General features: G+C 53.1%; 1 protein-coding gene across 1 annotated transcript in view; it reads right to left on the reverse strand.

The window, feature by feature from the left end:
* The window catches only part of GRK3 (G protein-coupled receptor kinase 3), a 72,747-nt gene extending 67,711 nt beyond the window's left edge, over nt 1–5,036 (reverse strand). The window contains exon 1 of the mRNA XM_054219542.1: nt 4,717–5,036. Coding sequence (XP_054075517.1) covers nt 4,717–4,829 — 113 coding nt within the window. The 5' untranslated portion in view covers nt 4,830–5,036. The remainder of the gene's footprint in view (nt 1–4,716) is intronic.
* Between the last annotated feature and the right edge of the window lie 13,395 nt (nt 5,037–18,431).

Raw genomic sequence — 18,431 nt, forward strand, 5'->3', positions numbered from 1 at the left:
CAAACTAAATGCCACCTGCAGAAGCCCAACACTGAACAGTAAGCGGGAAGCAACAAAGAAGCACCTAGAAACATGCAAAGGGATGACATGAGCAGAATAGCAACAAATATGAAAATTACATGAACAATTGTCAGGAAAATTTTCTTAGAGACAGCACTCTAAATGAGTAAGCACAACAAGAAGGCGTTAAACAAAGCCAGAGAAAATACCGTCGAAGTAACTGAGACTGACAGCAGAGACAGAGGAGTTTCAGCCTGTAACTGAGAGATATTACAGAAGTTTCAAGAGGTACAAGAACACGCTGAAGGACATATCAAAGAAACAAATGAAATTCAGAGAAAGAGGATAGTAATGCCAAGAGAACAAAATTGAAAAAGCAACAGAGGAGAGAGTAATGATGCTTAACTCCTAGAGGGACATGTCGCTTGGGTTTCGCCAATATTCAGCGCTGTAACAGGAAGAAGGCGAATCACAAATAGCTCAGGATGGAATTGGAAAAGAAAAAAGCAACCTCCATGCATTCGGTGAACCTCAATTAGAGTTGCAAACGAGTTAGTTTGAATACTAGGTAAGAAAGCAAAGGGCACGTCACAGACTAAACCGCCCCAGCAAGAAGCACCTGGGGCACCAGCATGTTGGCCTTCACTTCCAGAGGTAAAGCGAAGATGGGATGGTAACTTATTAAAAATGTAACGTTAAACGTGTGATTTTTAAGAAAAAAGGGACTGAAACATGCCCTTTTTTGCCCCCCAAAAGGGACAGAATTCAGAGGAAGACAGGAGACCAAAGAAAAAGGTTGAGAGAAAAACATGAATTAACTTGAAAGCAAGGGAATTACTAAAATAAGCAGGTTAGAAAAGGTAAGATGAGATAAGAAACACCTACGACTGCAGCGAGAGAAGCGGGAGAGACGCCTGGGCAGATGCATGCTATGTTTTGTTACCATGCCCTTGGTATTTGTACACCGAAAGCACCCTAAGCTTACGTGATGTTTATAGCAAGGAAGCTTTAATGTCAACTTTCCTGGCGAGGCCGGCCGCCGGCAGCGTGAGGACAGACAACAGTGCCATATGCAAGCCCTGCACCCTCTTTGATTCCAGTTATCTGATTTCCTGGACCATTTTTTCCTCAACTTCACGTTATGCAAATCCTTTACTCAAAACAGAAGGAGCTGTTGGCAAATAAAAACAGCTGTTAGATAATGTTCTTCCACTCCCTTTGACCAAAATAAGGGAAATCTAAAATTGAAACGGAAAAGGAAAAAAACTTCAGAAGTCTGCCGAATAAACCTAAAAAATTCGGAGTGTGGTTCATTTGCTCCGCTCCCCCCAAACTTAAAACAATACTGTAGAAAAAGATTAAGGTTTCAGATTTGCTCATATTTCAATACCTATGTCTTCTTTCCCATTTTAGGTTCTATTTCTGCAGGTCACTCTGCCTTTGACAGCCCTTCTGTCCACCCATGCAAATCTACCCCCAAACCAGGCTTTTAAGAAGCAATGTAAAAGTGAAAGATATCGCAGCTTTCCCAGTTCTTGGCAAGGCTCTTAGGAACGAAAGGAGGAAACGCAAAAGGGAAGGAAAAGCAGATGACAGAGGATGGAAAAAGGGTTGTTTTGTTTTGGTGTTTTAACAAAACAAAAACACACTGAGCTTCTTCCTTAGGCAGTCTGGTCTCGTTAGCATTTTCTGTCCGCTTTCTTCCCAACCTGTGATATTGAACGATTTGGGTACAAAAACAGTCTGAGGATGCTTCACGTAAACTCAGCAATAATCAGCCCCACGGCCAATAAACTCTTCACTCTCGTAGTTTATTTGCTGCTAAGCCTTGGCCTGCAGCCTTGGAATTTATTCTGCCTGCACTACAGCTATTTCCTTGTAAACAGGAAGCCCCCTCAAATTTGCATTACAGTAAACTCATTTACTTCATTTAGTGTCAGCCTTATCTCAGAAAGATAAAACAGTGCCGACAGGTGTACCAGGCTCCCGCAAAGAGACAAATCCTAATAGAGGGGTAAAACCTTTGTAATATTTCTTGAGGAGATAACGCCAGCAGCACAGGACGCAGTGGTTGTCCGACAGAGATAAACCGACACCAAATGCATTCCTGCGGGAAGAGCGCTGCAATAAGGCCGAGATATTTATTTTCAAGCGTGGATGTGATATTCCAGTGACCTTCCCGCTATCTGTCCCAATGACAGCCAGGAGCCGGACGCGAGGACACCCAGCATTACTGAGCTGTGCTCACGCTCCTCCAAGGAGCTGCTCTCACACACGTGCAGAGAAATAAAAAAATTATTTGGAAAAATTGTTTGATTTCAAATTCATGTAAGAGAGGACTTTGTGTGTTGTATTTTTTTTACTGTTACTATATCAACCCGCATTTAAGCAGCCGATTTATGTAATTTTAAATGAATCACTTTGCCAGTGATGCAGAATATTTAAGTATACCCAACACACCATGTCTGCTTTAATGAGAGGGATCAAAAAAAACCCAACCAGAAACCAGCATGAAGACATCTGACACCAGAATAACGGTCACAATTTCCTACTGCATGAGGAAATCCCTGGTTTCAGTTAGAAGCTGAGAAGTTCAGTCATTTCAAGCGACCTAGAGCCGTTTGTGGTCCCAGGCTTAGCTAAGTCTCTGTTCTCATTTATGTCCCCGCTTCCTCTCATTCATCTGCTGAGCTGTCTTACATGTCCCCCGTCCCATGGCACCCTGGCATCGCTTACAGCTGCAAACCTCTCCCTCCCTTAAGGCTTCTCACCTTCTTCACAGCACGACAGTCCGGGGGGGAAGGCAAACAAGCTTTTTCCTTTAATATTTCACGCAATCTGCAAACAGGTTCTTCCACATGCAGCTCTGGGAGCGAGGAGGCATTTCAGCCACCTAACCCTTTACCTTTCCTCCTACTCTGCTGAACTTCCTCCTGCACCCGGCTGCCGCTTCCCACCCTGCGGAGCCCCACGCGGGGGAACACAACCTCTCCCAACCTGGGGAAACCACCAAACATTGACACCACGCAAATCCTGGAGAAGGAGAGCAGAACGCCGCAGGTCCTTCAGGCCTCCTGCCGTGCTGCGAGGCTTCCGCCATGCTTTGCACAAGGGACATCGGTCCTGGCAGCAGATTTCCAGCCTCCCCAGAAGCGCCGAGGGTGCTGGTATCGCTCACGGTGAGGGTGCTGGTATTTCTCACGGCACTGGAAGGACTCCTCCTCTGCACCCTCTCCGCATCTCCACCTTCCACCTCCCCAGAGGGCTCGTGTCCCTGTTGCAAACGGGAGCACCATGGCACATTCCCGAGACTAAGGACACCAACAGAAATAACGAAAGCACTGATAAACGTAAAGCTACCAGCACTCCCAGTAAAGCATACTGTACCTCAAGCTAACAGCACAGGCTAAATTTTATAGATACTCATTATTTTTACAAGCATTTACCCGTACCAGGAGAAAAACAGGCACCTTCATCTGTCCAGCAAGCCATCCTCAACCAGACCATCAAAACAACGGCCAAACTTCTCCATCGGGGGTTTCACCACCTCTGCAAGGGGGGGTGAAGGTGGGGTGGGCACCCCCCATGCCCCCTACCTTCCCCCTGCTCTGCAGCCTCCCTGCGCTACCCAGAATTCAGGCACAAAGGCAGAAAAAAAAAAAACACCTGAGTGAACAAGTGGGAAGAGGGCTTCGGTGCTCTCTCGTTCACGGCAGACAGCTTGGCTAGGCCACCAGCAGGCTTGCAAACTGCCGCCACATTTTACAGTCAATTTTGGTTTAGATCTTTTTTTCTGTTGCAATATTTTATTTGCTGGCTAAATCTTCTTTATATATATATACATAAATATATATATATATATACACATACACACACAGGGAGCCATGAAAGGGAGGGAAAGCTTACTTTTAATTTCAGCAATAAACAAGTAAGCAACACTCAGGTGATTTTATAATGCGTGCATAACCAGGGACTGTCGTTCAGAAGAAAAGCTGCTTTTTCCCATCGAACCCCAAGAAAAGGAACCTCAGCGGTGTCCAGACACCCGTCCGCTCACCCAGCCAGACCCGTGGAAGCCCAGGGCAACAGAGCCGGCTGCTGGACTCAGACCTGCACCAGTTCATTGCTGTACGGCACCTCTGCTCCAGGAGCTGCTTGCTAAGAGAAAAACCTCTCTCCTGAGCCCGTCCTCCCTCCCTGCACCGGTGTCAAACCTCACGAAGCATCACCCAGAAAAAAAAAAAAAAATTAAAAAATTATATATAATTTTTAAAAAAATAATAGCTTTGCAGAATAAAACAGTGAGAGAATGATTCAGTTTGGGTTTACTGTTTTATTCAGCTCGCCACTTAAAGAATTTCTCACCCTCTGGATGAAGCATCAAGTTTAGGATGAAATAAACACCCGAAGAGCGGGGTGGGTTTGGGGGGGAGGGGGGGATTCCCCCCCCCGGGAGAAGCCGGCTTCTCCACATCTTCACCCACCTATAGACCCCCCCCCCTCCCAGAAGTTGTTCCACATAAAGGCACCCAACCCGTCCCCGCTGCTCGCCCCAGAGGCCGCGGGGTGCCCGGGAACGGCGGGGAGGGCCGGTGGCCACCGGACCGTTATGTTCGGCACCGCGGGATGGCGGGGGGGTGGACAACGGACGGACGGGCCGGGGAGGCCGCCGGGCCGGGGCCGGTCAGGGTCCCCGGGGGCCGGTGCGGGCGGTACCTGGGCTCGGGCAGGGTGATCTTCTTGCTGGCCCTGGCCGCCGGGGTGCTCTTGCTCTTCTCCATCGCCATCAGGTAGCTGACATCGGCCAGCACCGCCTCCAGGTCCGCCATGTTCCCGCTCCCGCCGCCGGGCTGCAGATGGAGGCTCCGCCGGGGGCAGCCGCCCCCGAGGCGGCAGAGGCGGGGAGGCGGGGGGGGAGGCTGGCGGCAGGAGAGCGGGCAGCTGAGGCGGGTGGCGGCGGCGGCTCCCCCTCCGCCGGTGCCGCCGAGCGCCTCCCGGGTGCGCCTGTGTGTGCGTGTGTGTGTGTGTGTGTGTGTGTGTGTGTGTGTGTGAAGGCGGCGGGGCGGGGGGGGGCAGCGGCCGCCTCCCCGCCCTCCGCGCCCGGGGCTCGCCGCCGGCCCTGCGCGCCCTCAGCCCGCGGCCGCCGCGGCGGGCGGGCGAGCGGGAAACCCCCCCCCACCCCCGCCGGGCCGGGCTGGGACGGGGCCCCCCCGCCCCGCGCGGCTCCTCAGCGCTCGCCCGCCCCCGCCGGGCCCATGGCGGCGGCAGGGCAGCCCGGCTCGGCCCCCGCGGCGCCGGGCGGGCAGGTCGGAGTGCGGCGGCGGGGCTGGGCGGCCATGGGCGGGCGGCGCGGCCGCAGGGGCTGCCCGCCGGCGGCGGCGTGAGGGGCTGCGGCGCGGCGGCGCCTGCGAAAATCCGGACCTGGATTCCTCGGCGGCGGGCGCCGGAGCGGGGGCGGGAGTTGGGGGGGGGGACGGGGACCGGAGCGGGGGGAGCCGCCCGCGGGGATCCCGGGGAGGGGGACCGCGGCCCGGTGGGTCCCGCATCGCCCGCCCCACCGCAGGTGAGGGCCCGCTGCCCCCGCCCCGGGAAGCGGGGAGGAGGGGGCCGGCTCCCGGTGCTGCAACCGGGGGGCAAAGCCCCCGCCAGTGTGGGTTTATATATCTTAAGTAACCATGGAGGGGGGAGCCTCGTTTATTGGCCTTAGACACGCCGTGGGCGCTCCCCCGGGATCCCCACGCCTCAGCCCCCGCCGGCATGAGGGTATCAGCAGGTTGGCCGCGTGTCCTTGCAATTAATTTCCTCATCGTTTATCGAAATGCGTAAGAAAAACTGGATGCAAATAAACAACGTCTGTGTGAAATGCCGTCGTTGAAACTCCTTTGCTGGCGAATCATGGCGCAAGATGAGTCCGGGCGCTGGCACCCAACGCCTGGGGTCCCCGGCCGTCCCCGGGCGCGGGGGGCTCCCGGCAGAGCCCCTCGCTCCCGTCCCCCGCTATCACTGTAGTAGTAGCTCTGCCGCAGCCAAGCAGATATGCAGATTGCAGCTTCTCTCTTCCCTGAATTTCGTCAAATATGTCATAAATAATTGGCTCAATGAAAGGCTAAGTCAATGACAAGTCTGAAGTTTAAAACTCAGCTTGTTTTGAGCTCTTTTCAAGTGCCGCCACTCCTCCTTCCTACATCTTTGTGGAAGTTAATGATCTGATTAAAGGTAGGTAGAGTATACAGCTGGGAGGATTTCACCGTGCGGCTCATTATGAACCGTCTGAGAACCCGCTTTTTGTTGAAAATGTTAATTTAAACCAACGCCCGTTGCTGTCTGTGGAGCCAAACCGGCACATACAGCTGTGCACCCTCATCAATGCTCGCAGAATTATTGCCTGATTAGTTGTAAATACATAAGTGTAGACGGTGCCCCGTGCTGTAGCACGCTCATTTACCAACCAAGGCAAAACCCATGGTCTGCACCTCATTTTGAAGTTTTAAAATGTTTGAGTTTTGATGAGAAAGGCTGGCGTTGCCTCATGACGGGTCCAAAACTGCTTGGCTCCACTCTTAAAAGGGATATTTTAATTTGTTTAACCAGGAGTAAACATTTGTCAGCCTGGCCGCATCCTTGGCCTGGTTGCGTGAGCAGACACGTGCGTTTTGCCGGCTCCTCCGAGGTGACAGCCGAGTTGCGGCTCCCGCAGCCCCACCGTCCCTCACCACTCACAGGTATTTCCATGGAGAGAGCGGGTTTTCGTTTCCCGGAATGTGAAGGTGCAAAAAGAAGGAACGGCGCTGCAGGGAGCTTGTGGGCGCTGACCTGATAGTGATGCTGAGCACCACCATCACGGTGCCGCCGCACCACGGGGAGGAGAAAGCACAGAGAAACCCAGGGCTGGCCACCGAGCAGCTCGTTATGAACCATCTGAGAACCCGCTTTTTGTTGAAAATGTTGATTTAAACCAGCGCCCGTTGCTGTCTGTGGAACCGAACCGGCACATACAGGCGTGCACTGCCTTGCCGAAGAAGGCCCTTTCGTTTCCTAAAATATTTAAATGACTTCACAGTGATGGTGATAATAATAACGGCCCCAAAAATGCCACTTAGGATTCATAATGCTCTCCTTTTTACTCCGTGTAACGTACGCTTCAGAGGCATTCTTGGTGGCAATTCCTAGGTGATGGCTAAGAGAAAAACCCGGTTAAGAAACAACTTCTTTCTGCCCTTGCGTTTCCATTGGTGCTGGCCGGTGTGGCACCAGCAGCTGGAACCAAAACAGCGGTGGGTTGTAACAAAAGGTGTTCTCTTCACCATTTATTGAAAAAAACCGTATTTGCAGTGCGACGGGAGGTGGTGGCACAACCCTGCAGCCGCCCCTGCGCATCCCTTTGCAGAAAAGTCCCATTCCCCGAGTTACCATTCGGCTGTATCCCAGGATTAGTGTTTGTGTGTGTTCCAGGTGGGGGTTGCTTTTTTTTTTGTGTGTGTGTGTTGTTTTATGCAGTGTGTGTTGGTTTCAGTGTTTGTGTGTAGTATTTGTGGGTGTTTATAAACAGTGCTCTCTGTGTGTGTATTCCCCTAGGTAAAGAAAACCCTGAATTAATCGATGCCGGGGTTAGCAGAGGTCAGAATATGATCCACTCACGCACGCTCTGAATGCACTTAAGTATCTCCTGACATTTCAGTGGATGCTGACTGATACCGTTCAATCAATTTAAACGTGTCTCGAGGCCTGTCTGGGCTGGAGCGCAGGGTTTTGCCTGCATCCATCGCAGCGCCAAGAAACCCTGCCTCCTCTCTTGCTGCTCCTTCCTTCTGAGGAGCGAGTTTCTCCTACCATCTGTGTAAGATTTAAATGTTTAATTTTGCACCGCTCTGCTTCGCGGGATGACAGATGATACCACAGAGAGCAGCGAGTCTGAAGTAGATTTATTGGTGTGCGCCCTATACTAACGCCATCCCATCAAATGGTGCAAAAATAATGGTGCAAAAATAACGGTGCAAAACGGCACACCAGGACGGAGACATGTTCGTCCTGCTGCCCTCGAACCTTTGGCAGGTTACTTGACAACAAATTTATTTGTCATCTGACAACAAATAAGATCTCTGCTGCTATGCATGGCTAAACGCTAGCAATATACCTCTTGAGGGGAATGTTCACATAGAAGATTATTAAATGCTGTTTTTTTAAAAATATGTCTGATATACTACCAGAAATGCACATAGTTTGAGATTAAGAGCATGAAGCAGTGTTTACCTCAGTTCCCTCCACGGGACGCTGCTGTCTACAGAGCGAGCGAACCCAACAGCCAAAAATCTGCTGCGTTCCTTGCTCCTCCTCAGCAGCGCTGGGAGAGGATGATGTATTTATTGGTGACAGATCCCCCTGGGATCCCACTCTCCCTGGCTTGTTTGTGTAGTAGCCAAGCAGAGAGGTTAATTCTGCTGCTTCCCTGACTTTTGGCAGTATTACCTGGGGTGCGACGGCGCGCTTGGCTAAAGGGAGAGGGCAGAAATCCCATCCCCACGCCGCCTCCACTGAGCGCCACAGGGTTTGAAATCAGCTTCCGACCGCAGGGTTACCTGGAGGTAAAGCACCGGAGCAGCGGCTTCTGCTTAACGAGGTTGTGTGAGGATTCATTAGTAAGCAACGGTAAAGTGCCCAGAGGAAAGAAAGAGATAAATAAATGCAAACTATTCTTAGTAAAAATTAGGCAGTCTGCTGTGTTTTTCCCAATCTTGCCCTCCAGCAGAGACAAGAAGGTGCAGAGTCACCGCTCCTGTGCTCAGCCGTGCGGGACATGGCGGAGAAGGATGTTTTTAGTCCCAAGGAAACAGGCTGTTGCGCTTCTGGGATACGCGGGGTGGCTTTGTCCCCTCTGCCCACCCGCGGCGTGCGGAGCGGGGCAGGAGGCACATCCAGACCCCGCACACGGGCATTCCTCTGCAGCGCCCGCAGCGGGACTGAAGCCGCGGCCCGTCTCCTTAACGCTACGCTAATAAGCAGCGAGAGGCAATGTGGAAAACAAATAGAGTAATTAATGGCCATTTCTGCTGCTGCGTTTATTCACTGACTATTCCAGAAGGGGCAATTTTTGCAGAAGACAGCCTCCGCCTTCGCAGTGCCGTTGCATTAGGCACGCTGGATCTCAGGAGGGGAACGAGTGCTGCAGCTCTGGCCTCCTGGAGAAATGCTCTACAAATTCATCCAGCTTTCTCCTGGATCCTCGTAACGAAGGTACTTCGACCACCTCTGATGGGTAAAGCACTCAATGTAGTTTTTCGTACATTCCTGTTTGGAACTAGCTGACACGACGAGGCTAAGTTTTAATTAGGAAACAAATGGCAATTAAATTCTCGAAAAATATTATTTGCCATCAAACATTTGTATTTGAACAGTCTGACTAGTAATAATAATGTCCTCTGGGGACAGAGATAAGAGCAGAGTTGGAAGTCATGCAACGTCTTAAATCTCGCATGAGAAAACACAGGCATGAGAGGTACGGGTCCTTCCGTTTGCAATTGTTTCACACCATTTCTCTCACCACTATAATAAAAATATTTTTCAGACTTTTTCCTCTCCACATTTGCTTAAACTGACGTGCCACATAGAAATGTCCTGTTTGCTGTCTCTCTCCTTCCTCAGCCCGTGCCTTGCCAGGCTGCCGGTTCCCTATCCCAGGCTGCTGTTTTCTCCACGGCTGCCCGACAGCCGGGCAGATGTGCCCCAGGTGCGCTCACGGAGTCTCCTGCGATTTTTTAAACTTCGTCCCGCGGGCGCAATTTCGAAGAGTCTCAAGGTCCGTCGCGGGGGCAGCGGGTCGCGGAGGCTGCGCTGAGGACGGCAGGAAATCTCCTCTCTGCTCTGCACGGTGGCAGCGCCTGGCTGGGCTCCTGGCTTGGCTTAATCCTCCAGGAGGAAATATGTGTCCCTTTGAAATTGAGTGAAATGATTTCAGCAGTTTGTTTTGTTTTGTTTTGTTTTTTTATCAAAATAAATTGTGAAGAAATAGGCGAATCTAATTCAGACGATGGCAACATCAGAATGCATTCTTCTGGCCCCTCGCTAATTCGATTGCCAGCCACGCAGGACATTCTCCAGTACAGATATCTCATAAAAACCGGGGCCCGAATCCTGGGCAGATGTTGATTTATGTGACTACATTGGCTTTGGTGGGGCCAATACTGATGGCACCCCAGATACCTGGACCTCCTGCTGCTCTGGTTTAACCGGGCTCGCTCCCCAAAGGCGAAGAACACCCTGGTCCAGGAGATGATGGCTTATGATCGGTTTACTGGCTTGATCCAACGCATGGATTTACTGGCTTGATCCAACTCATCTTGGCATCCGTGGGAGCCTCCAGCCTGATTCTCGTGCGATTGCCATCAGCCTGTGTGTTCAATGAGCAATGCAGGGACCCATCCTGCCCATGCTCCACCCCAGGGGGCTTTCAATTCTTGCAAGTGGCTTCTGGGCAACACTGGACTGGAAAAACAAACACGTGGTGCTTGCCCAAATTATGAAGTGAGGCTGCAGGAAGAAAAAAGTATCTTCCGAAACGGCAGCGCCCGTCTCTGGTGCCGCCAAGCAGAACGCACCGATCCGAGCACCCAGCACGGCACGAATCCTGCTGGGGGTTCAGCAGCGCCCTTACCCCAGGGCACAGCTGGACACTGGTGACAACCACTCTGATTTGTTGTGCTGGCCATTCAGTGGGGAACTACAAGAAGCCAGAAAGGATCCTCTGCAAATTCCTTATTTTTTTCCCTCCCCAGAAGAACGGTCCATGTACATCAGCACTAATTCTAGTAATAACCCTCTTCTGTAGCAGGCGAACAGCTACTAATGTCATGCACCGTCTGGGCTGCAAGACAATATTCCAGTCTACATCTGTCGTAAATGGGGATCCTGGCTTTTGCACCAGAAAAGGACAACTGCAAAATGCCACAATGGGGATCCTGCTGGCGTGCCACCCACCACGACCCCGGGTGCTTTTTTCCTGGTAGTGCATTTGTAGCACATTTGTGTTCTGTATTCCCAGCCTGCCCGGTCCCAGTGAGCTGGTGCCTTTACCCATCAGCTGGGCTGACACTTTGGCAGTTTCGCTCTCTTTAATAGCCATTAATGGTCATTAATAGCGATAGTAAACCTCTATTTTGTGACTGAGTCCAAATGCCCCATTGCAGAGGGGCTGCTGCTCCGATGGTTTATGTACCAGCCTGTATCACAAGCTGGGGAGGCCCATCATGTACCTGGAGCCCTACAAATCTTTTAACACACTATGGATGTCAGGCAAGGTCATAAAGCAACCCAAAACCAAGAGGCATCCCAGTCAGTTCCACCCTCTCTCCCAGTTTAATGGAAGCCAGCTGAAATCCTGCCTGCTCTTCGCAGGAGCTATTAGGAGCCAGAAGCCCCCGAGGGGCACCTTGGCCTGTTGGTTTGGGGGTGGCTGGCCAAAGGAAGAATTTTACTTCGGGGTTTACTCACAGAAATGGTGTTTTCAGGCCTGCTCATACAGATGACATTTCTCTTCCACATCATTGCACGCTGAGCCCTTCCTCTGGACATTTGGCTGAGGCTATCGGATCGAATCACCTACACCTTACAGCTCGAGTGTCAACTGTTGAAACCTTAAACAATTAATTTCACAAAGTTAATCTGCAGGTCTAAAGTTATGTACATGACTGATTTCTTCATTTTGGATAATAAAAATATTCCAATCCCACTGTCAGCTAGTGGGCAACTCAGGGCTGGGGAGAGCTAAGAGACACGAGTTGTTTTCAGCCCTCTTTTACTCTACACAGTGATTTAAAAATGAACTTTCTATAAATCATAGAATTGTCAGGGTTGGAAGGGACCTCAAAGATCATCTAGTTCCAACCCCCCTGCCATGGGCAGGGACACCCCCCGCTAGATCAGGCTGCTCAGAGCCCCGTCCAGCCTGGCCTTAAAAACTTCCAGGGATGGGGCTTCCACCACCTCTCTGGGCAACCTGTTCCAGTGTCTCACCACCCTCATGGTGAAGAACTTCTTCCTAACGTCCAGTCTGAATCGTCCCATCTCTAGTTTTAATCCATTCCCTCTAGTCCTACCATTACCCGACATCCTAAAAAGTCCCTCCCCAGCTTTCTTGTAGGCCCCCTTAAGATACTGGTAGGCCACTATAAGGTCTCCTCAGAGCCTTCTTTTCTCCAGACTGAACAACCCCAACTCCCTCAGTCTGTCCTCATAGGAGAGGTGCTCCAGCCCTCTGATCATCCTTGTGGCCCTTCTCTGGACGCGTTCCAGCACATCCATATCTTTCTTGCAGTAGGGGCTCCAGAACTGGATGCAGTACTCCACGTGGGGTCTCACGAGAGTGGAGTAGAGGGGGAGAATCACCTCCCTCGACCTGCTGGCCATGCTTCTCCTGATGCAGCCCAGGATACGACTGGCTTTTGGGGCTGCTAAAGCATGAATAAATCGTCACATGCAGGAATTCCTGCATTATTGAAATATTTTGAAAAGGCTGAACACAAAGTGGTCAAATGTAAGCAGTTCCAACTCATGAAGAGACTTTCCTCCCCACCATGCCCACGTCTAAAAAAAAGCCAGCATGCCCCTGACCTGGCCAGTGCAAGCTTAAAAAGCTCAGGAGCAGCATCCCCTGGGCAGCGTTGCTGAAACCAGCCCAGCCCAGGGTAACCAGCTGAGGCACAGGAACGACACTGGTGGTACTGAACCTCCTGCATCGGGAGGAAGGCTGACCCAGGGATCTGGATTAATCCCCAGCCCTGATTTCTGCTCCTTAAGCAGCATCACCTGGTGCCACTCGCACCCACCCTGTGCTCCTCTGCAAGAGCATCTCGCTCAGATCTTGCTGGAGAGGCTCCTTGCAGCCCTGTCCCTGGGGTTACAGGTGGGGCAGTGACCCCCACAGACACCCGCCCCCTTCATCCTGGGGTCGTAGAAGACCCCTGGTCCTTGGGTTCCTCCACTCCTGCCATCCTTTGCCCAGCTCAGAACTGACCCCTCTTCAAGATCTCCCTGATTTAAAAAACAACGGAGCATGTTGCTACAGTTTAAAGCAAATAAACCCAAGGAGGACTGTAACAGCAAATATCTTAAAGCCCCAAAAAGAGTCCCCCTTCAGCACTCTACGGGAGAGCTAATATCAGCTGGCATTAAAGAAGCATTTTCCCTGTACAGACTGATTAGACAAACAGATGTCAAGAGGGAACCATTGAGCATTCGCTGTTCCACGGTCTGGCTTGAATGTAACTTGATAAAGGAAAACGCACAAAAAAAATAATCAATAATTGACTCATTTAGCTATAAATTTTGAGGGATGGAAGGAGGAAAACCGACAACTGTGCAGATATTGAAATGGCACAAGGTAATTCGGATTCTGTCACAACATCTTGTGGAAGGTAAATGGCGTAGTGCTGAAGATAAAAAAAGCCCCCAGCACCAGGGCGGTTTTGCTGCCGGAGTCTATCGGAGGGACAGCGTTACCTCCGGCAGGCGTGGGAGGGCGTGGGGCTCGCTGGGGCCAGCGGTAGCCCCGCGGCGATGCCGAACGCAGCAGCGCGGCGGGAGCAGGTTGGGAGCCGGAGGGCGCGGGGCTGGTTCCCGAAATTCCCCCGGAGTGCCAGCGAGGCTGCCTGCAACGAGCCAGCCAAGGCAGCCTGCTAGAAAACCTTCAAAATATGCTCCTTGGAAACAATTCTAGTTATGTGGGAAACGCTTTCTAGTTATTACTCTTCCCTGGCTTTTTGTACCCAGAGTCTATTTGCACACAAATTGGCATTTGCTGCCCTGGCTGATCATTCACCCGAATCCAATATTACACGTCTGGTCTCCAAGCTGCCCTTGGGCACCTGATGTCACCGCGGACGACAGCGGTGTCGGGTGGAAGGTTCGCGGTGGCAGAAGCCGACGTCGCGGTTCCCTGTGGACAAGCCACCCCCGTGCCGGCGCGTCCCCCGGTGCTGGGGGGGCTCTGCCAGGCTGTGACACCAGGAGCTGCATGGCACCGAGAGCCAGGCGTCAGCGTCTCGCCCAGGAGCGGGGTGTGGAGCTGCGGTGCCAGCACGCGTGCGCGGCAGTCGGGATGTCCCCTTTCCCCCAGCCTGGCACCTCGGGTTTGGTCTGGGCAGAGCGGAGCCGAGGCGTGGGGCTCAGCGTCTCCCTGCTGCTTGGCCCTGCTCGGCTTCTGCCCTTGCTGCTCGCCCACTGACGTCTTGCTGGAGGCAGGAGCCTCCTGGCCAGCGGGAAAGGGATGCCTTCTGCCTGCAGCACCAGCTGTCATGCCCACAAATTAAAGAGGCGTGAAAGGAGGGTCATCTCCATCAGAAAGGAGGGTCATCTCCATCAGCCACCGACAGAGGAAGCAAGACATGGGGGAAAGCCAGGCTGCCCCAGCCTCCTCCTCCTCCTCACTGCCTGTGTCCCAGCCCTCCTTTCCTCTTACCTGGGCATTGTGTTTAAAACCTACATGGGAAAAGTCCTTCCTCTGAGGCTGCTCAGGAAACCAGAAGGGAAATCGCGCTGTTCTGCCTAAGCCAGCCATTACACTGTTAATTTTTCTACTTGGCTGCATCGCTCTCTATTTCAGCGAGAGAAAACAATTCTCTTTGCAAAACAGAACCAACCTGGTGCTTCCCGTGTCCCGTGACAGCACAGCGATGCCATGGGCTGCTCCTCCACCTCAGCCACCCAGCTCCAGGGCATCCCGGGTGCTGCGGATCCAGCCCTCGCGCAGGCAAACCCCACCAAAAACTGGGGGTGAAGGGGCAGGAATGCACTGCCAGCTTGGGAACAAAATGGCATGGAGTTTGTTTGCACTTCCATCACATCAAAGGGGCCCTTGTTTGAATTCTTCTCCCTTTAGCCTGGAGGAGAAGAAGGGGAAAGATTGGTTCCTATTAATAGCCCTCGCATCCCACAAGATCCAAGCCTCGCAAGAAGCCATGAAAGACTGCGGCATCTGATTCTCTGAATAAATGAGGTAATTTTGGAAGAAGTGTGTGCTCAGCAGCCTTAATTACTGCCTTCTCCGGTTTGGTAGGAGATGGCAGTGACAACTTACTTGGGTGTTGGTAGCGCCCAGGTCCCAGAGGAGCCTCACAGTCCCACTGTGACCCGAGAGCCACCAGCACGGGCAAGTGTGCCGCCTTGCCCCCAGACTTACTGATTTTGCAGCAAATATCCCCAGGACTGGCCCGGAGCGAGGGGAAGGAGTGCCCCAGCAAGCCGATGGGCCAGCAAAGAGGGGGCACAGCTCATCACAGGGATGGCGAGGGACTGGTGCTGGCGGCAGGGCAAGGGGATGCTCGGGAAATCATCCATACTGGGAAGGAGCCAGCGGGGAGCAAGACTGCGGTGTGGCTCCAGTCCCGCACCCCAGGGACTAACGGGGCGAAGCGACTGGGGACGTCCCTGCTGCGGGGAATGACCGGGGGCTGTGGGCACGCTGGCCATTTTGGGGACATCCACTGCGCATCTGCAGGCACCTGATGTCGTCCCGTAAGAGGGTTTTTCTCTCGTCGGCTGTGGGACGGTGCGAAGGGGTGTCCCGCTGTATCAGCTGTGGGTAAAGCACCGTCCACAGGCACTTGCCTGGGATTAGCAGGAGAGGATGGAGGGATCTGTCCCCGATCCGCAGCGCGCGTCCTGGCAGCACAGAGAATTATGTCAGCTTTCCCCTAAGCAGATTTTCAGGCTCTAGGTACCAGGTTTAATCCAGACACCGAAGGTACGTGCGGCAGCCGGTGCCTCCAGTAGGCAGCGATTGCTGCACCATCACCCCATGCATGGATGCTGGAGACCAGGTTGCCCTTTGCGTGCCAGCCATGAGGCCCCCAGAGCCACCAGCCCTGCTGGCCCCAGGACGCTGGTTCTGCCCTCGTGCCGGCACCCGAGTCCATGGACGCCCGGTCGGGAGCGACACCGCGGGCAAAGTCCAGGATGGCTGCGGAGCGAAGCTGGCTCCCGCTGCACTGTGCATGACAACGGTGCAGAAGGATTTGCAGGATCATAACCCATCCTATCTGCCGTCCCCATATGCCAAACAATTAGTCTGCCCTCCCCATGCCCTTGTAAAGCACACCAGCAAATTACCTTCATTTCACAGCTGAGGAAACATGGTTCCACCGAGGCCACCTTGCCCAGGGGTGCACGGGAGCCGGCGGCAGGACTGCCCGGGGGTGGGGACCATCAGGACATCCAGGCAGATAACTGTAGCATCCCAAAAACAGCCTGCCCAGGAAAAAAGGGACATTTCACAGAGACATTTGCGTGTCAAAAAAGCGCAGTGAATAAACTGTCGGTGACCTCAAAAGCATGTTTCTGCTAAGACGCATTCCCGTGGATTTAGCATCTTTAGCTCAGCTTGGCCCATGGCACCAGTAAAAAGCACCTCTCCTACAGGACAATTTAGTTTGTCCTCTGAACGTCGCAGTCATTACCGTGCACTGTGCTAAGAGCAATCCAAACCACCACGGGATGTAGAAAAGACACTTGGTTCAATTAAACACTAAAAGCAACAAGCTCCTTTCTGCTTGGGTTGGGCAGAGAAGGACTAAATGCCTCTAAACCACACTCAGGAAAAAGGCGAGCTATTAATTAGAGCTGTTGTGTAGGCGCATGCATCGCAAACTCAGCAAGTAACACCTTTCGTGCTGCTTTCAGGGGGTGAGAGCCACAGCGCGGCAGGCACGTTGCGCTCAACAGGTACAGAGCACTTCAAGCAAGCGCTGCAGTCACGTATGCTCACGTTTCTCATGCGGCCAGGCCGTTATAAGAGAATCGGGGCTAATTCGGGTACCAAAATGCCATTGCAGGGGCAAGGGAAAGGCAGCGCGTGGACCTGTTGTGGTCCTTGTGTCGGCATCCTTCCATCAGGCAGGAGATGCCACTGTCCTTCAGATACCAGATCTGCGTCAAAAGGGACTTCAACAGTTAAAAGGTTCAGTCCCGGTTCAGCACAGCCTCTTCCTTCAGAGTTCATCTCGGCAGATAATGGACTTTGCCTTCTGACTTAATCTTCTGTAAATCTCTCTCCCTTAATTGCTTATCATCCGGAAACCTCGGAGTGAGCCAGGACAGACACTCCCCGCCATGTGATACAGCTGTCCTCTCTCTCCCTGCCGCCGTCCTGCTGCCGGCGTGCGCCCAGCGCATCCAGAGCACCCAGTACATCCAGAGAACCCAGAGCACCCAGAGCACCCAGTACATCCAGAGAACCCAGAGCACCCAGGGCACCCAGCACATCCAGCACATCCAGTGCACCCAGAGCACCCAGTACATCCAGAGAACCCAGACCACCCAGTACACCCCATACACCCAGTACATCCAGAGCACCCAGAGCACCCAGAGCACACAGCACACCCAGCACATCCCGTGCACCAAGAGCACCCAGCACATCCAGAGCACCCAGTGCACCCAGCACACCCGTGCACCCAGCGCACCCAGAGCACCATCACATCCAGTGCACCCAGAGCACCCAGCGCACCCCTGCGCCCGCTCACGTCCCCGCGTGGCACATGGCAGCCAAAATCCGCGGTGGCACGAGCAGCGCCGGCAGACAGAGACCAGGGGCTGGTTTTCAACCTGCTTCTCCGAAGCTGCTCGTCACGAACAAAATGTCAGGAGGGTTTTACAGCTGCGCTTCCCCGAAGCAAAGCTGCTGCCTTTGCTGCCAGCCATCGCAGCGCTCGGCAGCTCTGGGTGGGAACTGAAATCGCAGCTCTCTCGTGCAGTCCCCGAAAGAAAAGGGCTCCATTCCCCTCCCCACCATACCCCGGCTTCTTTCCACCCACGGAAGAGCAGAGGAAGCCATCGAGAAGGCAGCACACCAATGTCCTGGCGTAAATCAGAGCTCACAGGACGCAAACTGCCCCTTGTAGCACAAAGCCTGCCTGGGGTCTAACTCGGGGCGCAAGCCTGCATCAAGGACTTGATGTTAATGGGAGCTGGTGTGTCTTTCAATTAAGAAATGCCTCTTACGGCAGCTGCGAGCAGCATTTTGCTCTCCTGGCTGTCGAAGGAGCAATCCCGTCCTGCAGAGGGAAGACGTCATGCGATGGGAAGGTTGCTAAGCGAGCGGTTCCCTCCTTATGATGCACGACTTCATTACTCGGCTCCCTAAATGGATGTTACATGTAAATGACATTTGCCTTAGAGCATATGAGCATCCCAAAATAGTGTGTGCGCCTTTCTGTGTTATTTGTATGGTTTTCTGAAGAATGTCCCTATTGTCTGCCGCGTTTGCAGCGTCTGATGGCTGGAAATCGCTGCTCGGTGCTGCGCAAAACCCTTTGGTGGTGGGTCGGCCGCGGTGCGGGAGGGATGGGGAGCCCCGAACCACGCGAGCTGCGTGCGGGGGTCCCAGTGATGGGGGAGCCCCGTGTGCAGGATGAGGCGGGTGGGCTGGCTGCTGCGAGCTGGGGGGC

The sequence above is a fragment of the Rissa tridactyla genome, chromosome 13, assembly GCF_028500815.1.
Source record: "Rissa tridactyla isolate bRisTri1 chromosome 13, bRisTri1.patW.cur.20221130, whole genome shotgun sequence".
NCBI lineage: Eukaryota > Metazoa > Chordata > Aves > Charadriiformes > Laridae > Rissa > Rissa tridactyla.